The sequence below is a fragment of the Carassius auratus genome, unplaced genomic scaffold, assembly GCF_003368295.1.
Source record: "Carassius auratus strain Wakin unplaced genomic scaffold, ASM336829v1 scaf_tig00017957, whole genome shotgun sequence".
In the NCBI taxonomy this organism is placed as follows: Eukaryota; Metazoa; Chordata; class Actinopteri; order Cypriniformes; family Cyprinidae; genus Carassius; species Carassius auratus.
The window spans coordinates 66,778-81,987 of NW_020524834.1; the positions used below are offsets into that span (position 1 = coordinate 66,778).

A 15,210-nucleotide genomic window follows, 5' to 3' on the forward strand; every position below is an offset into this window, starting at 1 on the left:
ATCTTGCTCTTGATTTTATTATTTGTATTATTTTTTTATTATTATTTATTTGCCGCTAAGCAAATATATCAAACATGCGCGTGGTAAGAGCATCTACGGTAATTCACGTTGGCCAAAACACACAAGGAACCGCGTTGTGAAATAAAATATCACCGGCAATCACAGACATTCGCATTCGGACGGGATTAGCTTTCTCAGAGGATCACTGAGTTTGCTGAAAAACGGTAGGTAATTTGCTCTGGAATTATCACAGAGGTTGTGTGAGAAAAACACAGACGTGGCAGATTCGGACGGGATTAAAATCACCAAGTACGTCTGTGAAACGCAGATTTCTGTAACGACCCGCTGTGAAACTAGTCCCGTCCGAATAGGGCTAAAGGCGATGAAACATCATTCCAGCCTAATTTACTTCTCATAATGGATGTGCTTGATGGTCGCCTCAGTCCTGCTTCTCCATATTAGGAGCATGGCCTAGTTTCTCACAGTAAACTCTGACTGTTACGTTTATGGGCAGTTCGGATGTTTCACAGCCTCAGTTTACATCTTAAACCTAATATGTTGCACTTAGCTTTGACTTGCTGAAGACATCTTTAGCAGAGCCTTATTTATTGTGGTAACATTATCTTAATGGCCTTCATATGGCGACTATAATCAGAGGGCTGCTGACAGGAATGTCATGCTGTTAGCCTGATTTTGCAGCCCTGTTATGGTGTGAGAGAAATAAAGACCAGACATTCTCAAATCCTATTGCAAATGTCAGTTTATTTAATTTATGAAAGGTTAGCACTTTTATCGCAGTGTTTCTCTCAGTGTGTTTCTATCTCTAAAGGAAGAAAGCACGCCTAAGCTTTACAGATATGAGCGGCAAAGGGACTGAATGTTACATTTGGCAGGGCACCAACCGGAAAGCTTTTGTTCAAGTTGTTGTTGCTTCAGAAAGCATAAACAACAACAACACTCGGATTCTCTTTAGTTAAATGACCCACCCAATAAGGAATCTAGGTAATCAGGCAATCTTCGAGAAAGCTCTCTCATGCTCTACACAACTGTCCGCTTGTCCACTTCAGATCAACATTTCCATACAAGGGTTTCAATCATGAGGTCTCTAGTGGCACCAAACAGAATTGCAACAAAGAGAAAGGCCAGCCTAACATATGACACAAGCTGCTTCTCTCTTTCTCCATCTTACATTCATTATACATTACATCTGTCTTCCGCACTGTTTAAGCCTTTGAAATCAGACATTGCATTACCATGAAAATGGTACTTTTGACAGTTTCCTCTCCCTGGGCAGTGTTAATATTACAAAATGCAATATAGTCTTTTTGAAATAAACCTTTTTATAATCTTGACAAAAAAACAAACAAACATATTATTGGAAAAGTCTCAGGATTCCATGTTTGTTGGATTGGAAAGGTCTGAGTCTCAGGATTCCATGTTTGTTGGTTATTTTGAGATAGATGTAATATTTACAGAGAAATCTTAGACATTTTTGACAGAAAAAATGCATACAAAAATTAAATGGCGTTTGTAGTATAACTTGCTAACTAGAACCTCTTTTTTCATATCAACTTCAAATTTGGAGCATAACTTATTTCGACATAAGGCTTTAATTTTATACCAATTTTAGAGTAAAACCTGTTATGTAAAATATTTACTATATATAAAATATAATTAATATAGAGTATTTTCTTTACAGTAACTGTAAACTTCAATAACTTTTTGATTCTTTAAAAAATTTTAAAACCACTTTTACAATAATTTGCTGCTTTTCTTAGGTCTGTATTCCAAAGTGTTCATAAATTACAACAATTTAAGTTTTGATAGTGCACTTTCATGCCTATTTTAGAAAATTGGGGTGACAGTTAAGGGGTAAAGCAAAAGAAAGTTTGTACCGGCTTCTCACATGGAACACACAAGGAAGGAAGCCAAACCAACAGAACCCACCCAAACTGTTTGTACCTCAGGGATTTAGGGGTTTCATTTCACAATCTTTTTGACTGTTTTACACTCCCTGCTCTTGTTTTCTGCACTCATCAAGTTAAAATACTGAGAGGTGCCTCAAAGTGGCCTCTAAATGCTCCCTCCTAAAACCCCCTCCCTGCCGTTTTTAATTGCATGTGTACATCCCACAACTTCTTCAGCTTTTAAAATCTGCTTGATTTACAATAACAGTCAGAAGATGTCTTCAGACTTTTTTTTTTTTTTTTTTTTTTTTTTTGAAATAAATGTCTGTTCCAGATCTTTATACAGGTTTTAGGTCATCAAATATATTTTATCCAGTTTGACCTATACAATTTGTTGAAACCTAAAAACCAGTTATCAAAGTTGTTTCATCCAAAATAATAGCAAATTAATTCTAAAAGCCAAAGAAACTATAGTACATTAGGGTTTGTGTAACAGCCTTCTTTCACAACTGACGGTGTCAAATATCTTGTTTATATGTACTTTAGACAAACAGAAAGGTAAAGTTGAGGACAGGTTGTGTCTTTGTGTTTTCATGCCTGTTTTCTCACTTTAGGGATTGTTTGTTCTGAGAGCAGTGCATAGAGACCCTAGACAAATCCAGAAGAGAGCTGGTTTGTGTATCACGGGCCAAACACAGAATCTCACGATAATGCCTTTGAAAGCAATGACTTTCAAGCACTCACATTTTCCATGTCTATAAAAAGCATGACTTGTTAAGAGTTTTATCAGCACTCTTGTCTGCTTTTGCTATTTTTCTGCTCATGTCATGTTTGAGTTTGTTGGAATGCAAGACTGCCCCGACAAGGAAAATGTTGTGCTGATCCAGGCTTCAGATTAAGGCCCAATCCCAATTCTATCCCTTAGCCCTTCCTCTTTCCCCTACCTCTGTTTGGTGTTCACGTGAAGAAGTAGGGGTGTCTCCATTCTCTTTTGGTTGGAGGGGTAGGGGTAAGGGGAAGGGCCAGATAGCCCTTCAAACGAAGATTTTTCGGGACCACACTTCAAACGAAGGGGTATGAATTATCTCGGCAACATGGCTGCTACAGCGAACAAGAAGACACATAAATGTAAGCTTTTTTGGCATAAATAAAGATTTTAATGAAAAGTAATTATTTGTTTTATGTTGCATTCAATTGTGAATTCATATTAATGCTCATGTTACTCAAAAAAAATGTCTGCAAAAAATCGCTAATATTTGCTAACGTCATATCATTACAGATTGTATGATAGTGCCACAGCATATGTCTGATCAGGGCGATAACTGCCGTAGACATTGATGGGGGCTAATCCCCCCAATAATTAGAAATCGCTAAACCATTTTCTCAAATATTGCCTATTCGAGAGAGAACGAGAGAGAGAGAAAGAGAAATGGAAGTTGCGTGTATTCGCATCTATGCGTTTATCTTTTTAGAGTGAGTTTACTTAAAAACAGCGATTGTATCCTCTCGACGCTGGAAAATATAATGTAGCGATTCTGTATGTATTTAATAAAAGTAGTGGGGCAGTGTTGACAAGTTTATTTTTTCCTGGATGTGTGAGCTGCGTGTTTCCGATATGTGTGTGTGTGTGTGTCAGTAAGCAGCTCATTAATACAGAACGACAATTAAAGGCTCTAATGCACACCAGTATATGTGTGTATTGTAAGAGCTAGACGACGAATGATGATGTGTGAAGGCATTGTAGTGGTGTCCCAATCCTTAGGGGAATATTTTCTAGGAGAAGGGGAAGGGGTATAAAATAGAATTGGGATTGGGCCCAAGACTCTGTGGACTGAACTGGGCGATAGTCATCGCAGGATCTCTGTGTGCTAAAACATTGAACGATAAAGCAATATATACACATGTACAGAGACCACAATACTCTTGTATATCTGCAGCGGTGGGATCTGACTGATCATGTGTTGGACAAACTGGGATGTCTGATCCTCAACACATCTGACTTTGGTCTTCAGAGATCTGCTGGTGGTTTCTAACAACATGAATTAATTAGTTTCACTTTCCACGAATACAAAACTCAAGTTTATCTTCTAGAAACACTAGCTGGACATACAAAATCTATGCTCTTTTGTGCATGCAAAGGATTCAGTTATTTAATCAAATATACAGTAAAAACAGTATTATAGTCAAATATTTAAAATAACTGTTCCCTTTTTAAATATATTTAAAGATGTAATTTATTCCTTTGATGCAAAGCTGAATTTTTAGCATCATTACTCCAGTCTTCAGTGCCACATGATCCTTCAGAAACCTTCTAATATGCTGATTTGCTGCAAGGGAAATAGATATTTTTCAGCATTATGAGATTGATAGAAATTGCAATAGAACAATATTTGTTTGAAATACAAATCTTTTGTAACATTATAATTGTCTTTATTGTCACATTATGAACTTTTTTTTTATTAAAGTGTTTCTGTAAACATTTAGAAATTGGACTTATATTAATCTACTTGTTTTCTCACCTTGCTAAAAAAGGAATATAATATAATATAATACATAATGAGAGAGAAATCGTGCAATTACAGTATTGTACACAAAAGTGAAATATCTAAACTAACTTTTTTGCAATTAAAATGTACAAAATAAAATGATTTAGTACAATATGGTCAAATTATCACATATAATTGCATTGCCGTACTATTTTAACTGTTGGTCACAGTCAAAAAGGTTTATGTTTCAATGACCTAATTTTCATAGTAACCTATTTAATAATGTTGACAACAGAAAAAGTGTAACAGGAAAGTGCATATTGTTTTACTGGACCGACTGACTGTTCAGATGTAGGTCAGCACTATGTTAAACAGTTCTAAAACAGGCGTGATTGTGTGCAAGTGTGTGTATTTTGTGGGTGGGTTCCGTACAAGACATCCAGTTCCCTTGCAGAAAAGGTACACTTTTGTAAGCTTCTCTGTGGCTCTGAGATTGCATTATGGATTGTCAGATTTGTCTGTTCACATACGGAAATTACACTCCAGGGGTGTCAGGCTTTTGTAGAAATGGCCAGAGCAGGTTACACAACAGGCGATATTTGAGACCGAAAGCAGTGATTCTCATGGTCCTCCGCACACACATGCTGATTCAGTTAGGCCTTTAGGAGGGCTCATGGGTGGGGGCAGCCGGTCTCAAGCCGACCCCAGCAGCTGGCGCTAGTGCTTGCCAGACCTGATTCTCCAGATGTGCAGACATTTGACTGCCTGCCCCTAACGTGAATGAGAGAAAATCTGCAGTGATAGAGGGATGTGTGGATGGAAGAAATGGGTTCCCAAGATCCAGTACCATGTTTAGACCAGCTGTCCATCTAGTGGGACTTTAGAGGCCTGTATTTAAGTCATAACAGGTGAACAGGTCTGTTCGATTCTTGGCCTGATGCCACTCTTTGAATGGGATCTGTCATTTTTCAGGATAGACCAAACAATCTGTTTGTTTTTTTCATGGCAACATATGCATGTACTGTATATAAGTGTGCAGTATATATTGTGTGTGGTATGACCATTTTATACATCAGTCCTAATTGCTAAGATTCACGGGGGACCATACAAACAAAAAATATGGGCCCTCTCTCTTTGGCGTAAATGATTAGGAACTATTAGCTGTCTCCTGTATACCTGTAAAACAGAAAGCTTGACTTGACCATTTTTGCATCCTTTTAACTTATATTTACACAGTTAACTGTAAAATAACAGAACAATTAAACTGAATCTTAAATATTTTATTAATTTGTTTACAGGAACCCTCCAAGCTAACCAATAGTAGCTTAGGAGAATAGTTTAGGACAAACCAATTCAGTAGAATGAAGCAGACTGTTGATTATAAAAGAGAGGAGCACTTCTAACAAAGCAGTTCACCAGAATGAATTGGACTTTCCAGCACTACATTGGAAAGAAAGCTAATAAGGGTTTTTGTTTGTTTACTTCTGCTCGTTCAGAAGAGAAGTTGCGTGTGCAAGTTTATAGTGTAAAGTGGCTTTTGGTTGCGCCACTCAGACCAATAATTGTTGGGAAAAAGTAGATTGCTTCTGGAAAAGCTACACTGTTTTGAAAGCAATTGAACTACTTTTCAGCTGCTGAAAATTTAGCATTGGAAATGTTAGTTGTTTCCCAACACTGCACTGCGGCAGGAATAAATCAAGACAAGAGTAGCCAAGTGTCCCATGTTTGGAATTTGTGCTCTCAAATTAACCCACCCAAGTGCACACACATAGAAGTGAGTAGTGAACAAACACACATACACACCATGAACACACACCCAGAGCAGTGAGCAAACATGTTTTGCTGCAGTTCCCAGGGAGCAGTTGGGGGTTCTGTGCCTTGCTCGAGGATCTCACCTCAGATTCAAACTCACGACCTTTGGGTTACAAGTCCGACTCTCTAACCATTAGGCCCCTATACTACTATGCACAAGACTACTATTACTTCACTTTAACTGTGTTATTCGCTCTGGTGGTTTGGTGAATGTTTAAAGCATTAAAAAAAAGGGGAAAAAAAGTGCTTTTTCCTAGAAACACCACAAAAAGACCAAATTAACATTTACAAAAAATATATATATATATTAATAATAATGATGTGCATATATTAATTTGACGTTATTTCCAGATCATTATTATTCTTCCAGCTTTAATTTACTGGTCTGATGATACCCTTGCGTCTACTATAATTTGGTCCAAAGCTCTTGTCCTTGAAAGGCATCTAATCTACTTTATAAACCTCTTTCTGATGCCAATATTATGTGTTTACTGCCTCCTAACGGTTCAGTTTGGAACCTGACATTGGCTTACTGCTTGCAGGGTGGATGCTCGGGGTCTTCATGTGGTGGATGTGACTGCAGTGGTGTTAAAGGGGCGAAGGTGAGTTTGTTTTCCTCTGCTTGCTCCTTTATAGCTATTATTTCTGTCAGACACCTTTACTCACATTAACTCACTCATAAAACCGATTCATTGATAAATAATGCCTAGAAATTGGGGGTAAATTCCTTAGAAGTTGTTGCCTATATTGTATGCATTTCCTAATGTCAGAGCACTAAACTGACATAGAAGGATCTGTTGCACCATCTAGTGGTGCGATTATGTTAACAGCATACGCTCTGTCCTGTGGATGTGGGATGCATATGAAATGTACGGTACTATGTGGAAAATGTTGCTTTATGTAGAAAAGGTGGATAACACTAATTCACTTTAAATCTTTTGTTCATTCTTATTAGGGTGAGGTTGGGCTCCCTGGTTTAATGGGCCTTGTAGGATTTCCTGGATTGCCAGGGCCTGAGGGCCCCTCAGGGTCAATGGGACTAAGGGTAAAGTACTATACTGATTTGCTTCTCAAAATATCCCTTTTCTTGAGTGTGTGTATGTCCTACATACTAGTGGATCTCAACTGGCTTTGCTTTAGGTTTTATAGGGTGACCATATGTTTTCACACAAGCGTTACACTTGATTATTACATTTCACTCGTAGTAACAGATGACAGCAGTATTCACACTGGGAGCATGAGTGTGTCTCAGAATTTGGCCAGTTCACCGTAATGAAATAGCGTCGCTCACACAGTTTGTGTAAGACCTATGTGAAATGCACTGTACAGCTTCAGGTACAATCTACATACCCAAACAAAAATGCTAATTCAGTGAAGAATTAGCCTATTTTTAGAAGCACACATTACTTCAGCAAACTGTAACAAACTAGCCAAAGGATTGAATTTGTAAGCTAAAATGATGATAGAAGGATTTGGGTTTTTACCATTATAACAGTTTGCCTCTTAGTTTTTTTTTTTTTTTTTAACGGCTCAATATGGTCACCCTAGGTTTTACAAATGGTGACCAACACTTTGCAGTTATGTAAGTTAAATAAAGGTAAATGACCACCAAATTAACTAATGTACTTATCAAATGCAAATGGGAACAAGTAAACATGAATTGCAATATTTTTTCAATATGATTTTATGTTTTCTTCCAGGGAGATACAGGGGAGCCAGGAACTCCAGGACAGAAAGGAAACAGAGTAAGTGTCCATAAATATCATGTGCTAAATTGATAATGTTATAATATAGTCATTTTCTGTAAGGCAAATAAAAAATACAAATAATTAACTGTAATTAATTTTACAGTAGCAACACTATGACACTGTATATTACTTTTACAATATTATATATTATAGAGGGTATTTTATTTATTTATTTATTTTTATTTAATTTTTTTGTAGGGCCCACCAGGTGTGGCTGGTTTCCCAGGACACCCAGGTATTCCTGTAAGTTAAACTTCTGTTCAAACAAAATTGATCATCACTAATGAATTTTAGGAGAAACATAATCTCTCTGTATCTCTATGTGTTTCTGCGATTGTTTTGCTTTTCTACAGGGTCTTCCAGGTCTAGAAGGTGCACCTGGACCTCAAGGAATCCCAGGCTGCAATGGAACAAAGGTGCACCATGTTTGTTGTTTTTATGAGACATCTGCATTTTTTTATCCTTAAAATGCAAAGTGAGCATAAAGGGATACGCCTCTACTTTAATTGTCTTAAATTATTCAGAAAATCCAAGGTGGGATTGAATAGAGGGGTTATTTTGTGTTTTGCAGGGGGACCGGGGTTTTCACGGAATTCCAGGTGTTCCGGGAGTGCAGGGACCACCGGTATGAGTAGTTTTATATCATATATGCCTCTAATATTTCAAATGTGTATCAGTGCTTATGTATTGTGCCTTTAGATAAAAATTTACATTTTACATTATGTGTTAAAAATCACTGTATGTTGTTAATCCAGTCCAACAAAAGATTCCTGACTTAACAAATGTTTGTTTTTTTTTTTCTGATTCTTACTCAGGGTTTTCCCGGTTTGAGGGGAGTAAAGGTATTCAATTCAAATCAATTTAATTCAAGTTTATTTTATAGTGCTTTTTACAATACAAATCAATACAAAGCAACTACAGAAAATTATGTTTCTGCAATATTTAGTAGTAGTTTATAAGTGGTGCCTGTCAGTTTGTGTGCATATGATAGGATTTTTCAGAAAAGTGTATACAGACGATGAACATTATTAACAGCAATTATTATATGATGCAGTCATACATGTAGCAATAATTGTTAGTTCAGTTTGTTGATTCAGGGTTAGCATCATCTGGGGTCCTCTGAGGATCAGCATCGTCTCTTCTCAGGTGTTCTGGATCCAGACTGGAGCTTGTGTAAATCTTAGTTAAATATAGAAACAAAATAGAGACATCATTAGCGTAGCTGCCGTTCCAACAAAGTAAAATTAATTTGTTTTACCCAAGCTAAAGAATAAGAATGTGCATTTGATCAGATCTCACAATTTAAGAGACGCATTATTCGAATGCTTGGCGAAAGAGATGTGTTTTTAATCTAGATTTAAACAGAGAGAGTGTGTCTGAACCCCGAACATTATCAGGAAGGCTATTCCAGAGTTTGGGAGCCAAATGTGAAAAAGCTCTACCTCCTTTAGTGGACTTTGCTATCCTAGGAACTACCAAAAGTCCAGCGTTTTGTGACCTTAGGGTGCGTGATGGATTGTAACGTGGTAGAAGGCTAGTTAGGTACGCTGGAGCTAAACCATTGACCGTAACTGATACAGAACTTAATAGGTAGCCAGTGCAGAGACTGTAAAATTGAGGTAATATGATCATGGAAAATGGAATACATTTAACTTAGTTTTGCATAATAAAGCATTAAGTCAAGAACGGCCATATATGATTTTACCATAAAGATGGGGTGTTCTTAAAGTGGTAATTCACTATTTGGCTTTTAATTAAACTTTGCTGTCTATGAAGCACAAATTAATCTGGGTATGGGTAACATGGAGTAAGAGTGCACATTGATAATTTAACTATGCTACTGACATTGTCACAATATAAAGCTGGTTGAAAATTGGAAAGAAGCTTAACGTGAGTTAAGAAGAACGCCTAAAACAACCAAAACCATGGTAAAATCAATAGAACGTACATTCTCCCATGCATAGTTGCTTTTATAAAACAGTGGTAATATGATAAAAGACATCACTAATAATGAATTATGTTTTCAGAATAATGAATTCTTAAGTAGCATAGTTCATTAGTTATTGACATGAAAATGTTTTAGTGAAATTTGTGTATGCTCCTATTACACTCTCATAGGGAGATCCAGGTGGTGTCATTGGAGTACCCATCCCTCAGAAAGGAGACAGGGGCTTGCCCGGACCACCTGGTTCACCCGTAATGATTTTAATGCACTACTTTGTGTTCATGTTGAAAATACGCATTTACTATTGATAACTTTTATATTCTGTTTTATATTCTAACATGTTCCATTGTTTCCAAACTTTGTCTGATTTTTCTTTTCTTTTTTAGGGACAACAAGGATATCCTGGACAACAAGGGCCAGTCGGCCCACCTGGACCAATAGGACCTCCTGTAAGTCTAAAGTTAAAAAGTAGTTTAACCTAAAGCACAATTAACCAACACCAGTGAACCTGCTCCAGAATCTCACAATATGCAATTGTTCTTTGAAGGGAAGGTCTGGTGAACATGGCCAAAAGGGAGAGCCGGTAACCCTTTCACTCATTTCAAATCTATTGAATATATGATAACTTTTGAGTCTAGACTCACTGAAGTGACCAGTGTCTGTCTTACCCATCCTTTTTTTAGGGTGACAAGCTGACATTTATTGGTGAGAAAGGACAAAAGGTGAGGAACCCTGGGCTCAAAAAACATCCTATAATACCTATAATAACACTTGCAGCATATGCTTGAGCCAGGCAAACACAAAGTAATAAACTAGATCTAAACTAAGTACTTCCTGCTATTGAACATGACTGGAAACTGACAATATGATACAAACAACAAGCATAAGCATCAAACTCTGTAGCCCATTTGCACTTCTCACCTGTTGCATCACCAAAGCTGATTGGCATCTTTTCTGTTTTAGTCTCACTAAATATCATATCATATAATTTCCTGTTTCTTTTTTTCTTCAGGGAGAAATAGGTTTATCCGGTCCTCCTGGTCCACCAGGGAGACGAGAGGAACATGGAGTCTCTGAGACTATTTTTATACCTGGACCACCGGTATGATATCAAAAAGAAATTATTTGTGGTTTAAGTGTCCAAAATCTTGGAGGCTACATTTCTTTTATCTAAGTTGCCTTATTAAGTGTTCCATGTATCTTTTATATTTTCTAGGGTGAAAGAGGCTCTAACGGAGAGAAAGGAGAAAAGGTAAGTGGAAGCACAAAATTGTGGACTGAAATACAAATAGAACCACACTGTACAGAGTCTGTTCTACAATTGTATATATTATAATATTATATGAGTTTGTGCATACATTATATATGATGATATATCATCTCTGACCTGTAATAGAAAATGTAACCTTTTGTTTAAATCATTGACTCTCTGAGTTTATCTAATCATAGCTGCTTTGGAATGATGTGTGTTGTGGAAAGCGCTATACAAATAAATGTGAATTGAATTTGAAGGGGATAGTAATAACAAAGGTGACTATATGAGCCAGGATTTCTATATTGCCTAAAACATCCAAAGTAGTTTGACCAATAACTTGCAGGTATGTTACATAATCAACCAATCGTATGGTGTGAGAAGGTCAGATCTACAGAGGACGATCAAAGCAATGCAAATACATGCACATGTTAGGTGTTTGTTCGTTCATTCAACTGTGCACCGATCATTGTATGACACAAGAGTACTAAGAGAGTGATTTGAATGCACAAGGAGCCGTCTGCTCTGCTCTCTATAGCTCTTATGAATGTCATACAATGATCGATCTGCACAGCACAAACAGCCAAAATCTGGATATTTTGGGCAATATAAAAATCCTGGCAAGGACGCGTCCTGGGAAAATGGCTCATAATGTCACCCTAGTAATAACAATTATTTTTGCCTTTGCCTTCATTACCAAGGGTTTTTGTGAACCACATCAACATGGAATCAAAGGTGAACCAGGACCACCGGGACCAATCGTAAGTGACCTGTACGAGAACACAACTGAATATTTACTTATTAAATATATTCATCATAAATCAGTCAACTTTAACTGTTACATTCAGTGGGGTCCAAATTTCATACACCACTAGCGAAAATTTGCTTTTCTAATTTAATAATACTGTCATCATAAAATCCACACATTTTTATAGTTTTAAGAATGCTGTAGTATTCGACTTATCCTTATTTTGTGTTAGACAGCAGCAAACAAGCTGCATTAACTCCACACGTTTGCATAAAACCTCATCTTCATAGAGCATCTTGAATATCTGTAAAATTAACCTTATTATCAATGTCACTCATTTACTTTGTGTACTATTTCAAGGTTAATAATCAATCTTAACTGTATTCATCTTCTAAGCCATAAAGTGTCTTAAGCCATACAATAACTGGTCATCTTGATTTGTTTTAGTAATGATTGGTGACCTATCTCATCATACTGTATGATAATGTTTTATATATGATGTGAAATCTGAGCTTCACTTTATGTTTTCAAAGGGGAAACCAGGAAAAGATGGACAGAATGGAGAAAAGGTCTGGTGATCTTCAGATCTCATCAGCAATGTGGATACCTGCTAAATTCGATTGTAGTTAGTCATACTTTCTTGTTTGAAATACTTATTTTTAAATCCCTTTGATTGTGATAGGGGGATCGGGGCATAACGGGTAATCCTGGCTATCATGGCTTTCAGGTAAGAAATCCCATCTTGAAGGGCCATGGGGTACCTCTAGACATAAAATGCATTGCTATACATTTTTATTTTTATTTATTTATATTATGACGTTTGTTCATGTTAGGGGGAAAAAAGGAGACAGAGGACCACCAGGATATGTAAGTGGTTACACAACTCCATAAAAACTCAGATTATGCCTGCTGTACTGAATCTTTACTGAACACTTACAAAACCACGCACTACTTCTGCACCTGATTGGCTTAGATCAATGTTATGAACTGGTAGCCGCTTATCTTACAGGGTGGTGGTCTTCCTGGCCCTCCTGGTCGTCCTGGCCCCCTGGAGCACAAGGAGCGATAGGTAATATCTTCAGAATGTCTTGTCAGTATCTAGTTGTCCTGTCATAGTCTGCACATAGTCTGTCTTTATCTGTTCAACTGTTTTCTTCATTTATTAGGTTCTCCAGGAGAGAGTGGAGGTCCTGGACCCCCAGGTAAGAAAACACTCTGATTAAGTGTTAGGTTGAATTAGGTCAGCATAATGTAGTAGTTTAAAATAATGACCGTTTCCTTCATGATCGTGGTTTACTTTAGGCAGGTATATTCCTGGTCCTCCTGGACCTCCTGGCGTCCCTGGAGAGATTGGCCATAAGGGAGATAAAGGAGCTGATGGACTGTCTCTTAACGGTTCAAGAGGAGCTGATGGACAACCAGGCCCCCCTGGACCGCCAGGACCAATCAGTAAGAACATCTTCAAACACAAAATTGCTTTTTTTCATGCTGTAATATTAAACATAATATTAAACGAAGAAAAAGTCTTTGATATTTATGATATGCACATTGGGTTAACATCTGGTAGTGATTAGACACAATGTATAAAGGGTCTTGGGTGGTTTCTTTGATTGCCCGTTCCAAAGTCTCATGGGCATTGTTACTTTTATTTTAGATGAAACATGTAATATCGAAAAAGGAGATAAAGGCCCTCCTGGACCTCCTGGGTTGCAAGGAGAGATAGGACAGAAAGGTAAGGAGGTCATTCAATCATCCATTTGTTTACTGTAGTTTTGGTTTCGTTAAAATTGGTTCTGAGTGTTTTTTGGCTCTTTCAGGTGATCAAGGTGAAACATGCACAGATTGCACTGTTTTTGGGCCACCCGGTTTGCCTGGTCCTCCAGGACCAAAGGGTCAGCAAGGTGAGAAGCAACGAGCAAGGCTTTTTTTTTATGCATGTTCTTTATGAGATTATGCATCACACTGGATGTTTTCATTTTAGGTTTTCCTGGACATGTGGGGAGTAAAGGAGAGAAGGGTGTAACAGGACCTCCTGGGTCTGTTGGAATTCCTGTATGTATATTTTCCATTATAATTTAACATTTATTACTTTTATATGTTTTTGTGGAAGCAAAAAAAATTCCTGGATACAAATGCATGAGTAGTGCACTGTGCCCACTATAAATGAGGATGCAAACATTGCAGAATCTCAGTATGAATTGTACCTTTCTTCTTGCTTTTCCTTGAATTTTAGGGTCAGGAAGGCTCTCCAGGTTTAATGGGTGCCCCTGGTGCTCATGGTGAGCCTGGTGATATCTTTGTGGCTCCAGGGCTGAAAGGAGATAAGGGTTTACCTGGTACTACTGGAGACAGAGGATTCCCTGGTGTTGATGGGCTCCCAGGAAACGATGGTCGGTCAGGGCAACCTGGACCCAAGGGAGAGCCTGTGAGTACAAAGTCTGAGAGATCTGACCAAACAGACTTGACAAATAGCTGAATCCACTTTTGCATCTAATTTACAGTGTATCTGAATCCAACTGTCTATACTGCAATGTTTTGTTAAACATGTAATATATGTTAATTTGACTCAGAAATCTTGTTTCTGTTATTAGGCAAGATTTGGTATTAAGGGTGATCGTGGCCTAGATGGAGATCGTGGTCTACCCGGCCTTCCAGGTGAGAGAGGTCCCCCAGGTATTCCAGGCATAGGTCGGCCAGGGGAACCTGGTGAAAAAGGCTCAGAAGGTTTGCCTGGTGCACCAGGAAGGCCAGGATTTCCAGGTCAGTGATTTAGAGTAAAAATGTGCTTATCCACAGGTTGTCATCGTTCTGTTCTTTAAAACAGTCACAATCTCAAATATCTTTGTAGGAGCTAAAGGCGAAGCTGGTAAAAGTAAAAGTTTACCTGGACCTCAGGGTGCCCCAGGACCTCGTGGAGAGACTGGCAGACCTGGTTTTCAAGGTAAATTCAGGTTCTGCTAATGTGTCATCCTGCTTATAATTATATGCAATGCTCTGATACAAAGCTGGTTGTGTTGACGTCTCTTTCACTTTATCACTCAGGTGACACAGGTTTTCCAGGTGAACGTGGAAATCCAGGATTCCCAGGAGACAAAGGTGACCCTGGACTGTCAGGAATCGGCCCTGCTGGGCCCCCAGGGCCAAAAGGCAAGTAGTGTCTATAGGCGTCAAATTTAGTTTAATGGTGAAATGTGTTAATCCTCTGCATGTTTAATAATTAAACCTGAAAGTTCACTATTGATAAAATGGCAAAGAATAGTTGAGACTGACTTTTGCATAAATTGGTGTCAAATTATGTTTCAACTATTCAAT

At 37.9% G+C, this 15,210-nt stretch overlaps 1 protein-coding gene across 1 annotated transcript in view; it reads left to right on the forward strand.

Moving 5' to 3' along the window:
- LOC113075903 (collagen alpha-1(IV) chain-like) overlaps positions 1 to 15,210 on the forward strand; it is a 44,593-nt gene that overhangs the window by 17,807 nt on the left and 11,576 nt on the right. Inside the window, exons 2-28 of the mRNA XM_026248556.1 lie at positions 6,748 to 6,807; positions 7,161 to 7,250; positions 7,906 to 7,950; positions 8,152 to 8,196; positions 8,307 to 8,369; positions 8,525 to 8,578; positions 8,769 to 8,795; positions 10,072 to 10,149; positions 10,285 to 10,347; positions 10,446 to 10,481; positions 10,582 to 10,620; positions 10,911 to 11,000; positions 11,115 to 11,150; positions 11,852 to 11,911; positions 12,432 to 12,467; positions 12,581 to 12,625; positions 12,732 to 12,765; positions 12,908 to 12,967; positions 13,065 to 13,100; positions 13,201 to 13,347; positions 13,553 to 13,630; positions 13,716 to 13,799; positions 13,880 to 13,950; positions 14,132 to 14,323; positions 14,490 to 14,658; positions 14,747 to 14,839; positions 14,941 to 15,045. Of these exons, the coding sequence (XP_026104341.1) occupies positions 6,748 to 6,807; positions 7,161 to 7,250; positions 7,906 to 7,950; positions 8,152 to 8,196; positions 8,307 to 8,369; positions 8,525 to 8,578; positions 8,769 to 8,795; positions 10,072 to 10,149; positions 10,285 to 10,347; positions 10,446 to 10,481; positions 10,582 to 10,620; positions 10,911 to 11,000; positions 11,115 to 11,150; positions 11,852 to 11,911; positions 12,432 to 12,467; positions 12,581 to 12,625; positions 12,732 to 12,765; positions 12,908 to 12,967; positions 13,065 to 13,100; positions 13,201 to 13,347; positions 13,553 to 13,630; positions 13,716 to 13,799; positions 13,880 to 13,950; positions 14,132 to 14,323; positions 14,490 to 14,658; positions 14,747 to 14,839; positions 14,941 to 15,045 (1,936 nt within the window). The remainder of the gene's footprint in view (positions 1 to 6,747; positions 6,808 to 7,160; positions 7,251 to 7,905; positions 7,951 to 8,151; positions 8,197 to 8,306; positions 8,370 to 8,524; positions 8,579 to 8,768; positions 8,796 to 10,071; positions 10,150 to 10,284; positions 10,348 to 10,445; positions 10,482 to 10,581; positions 10,621 to 10,910; positions 11,001 to 11,114; positions 11,151 to 11,851; positions 11,912 to 12,431; positions 12,468 to 12,580; positions 12,626 to 12,731; positions 12,766 to 12,907; positions 12,968 to 13,064; positions 13,101 to 13,200; positions 13,348 to 13,552; positions 13,631 to 13,715; positions 13,800 to 13,879; positions 13,951 to 14,131; positions 14,324 to 14,489; positions 14,659 to 14,746; positions 14,840 to 14,940; positions 15,046 to 15,210) is intronic.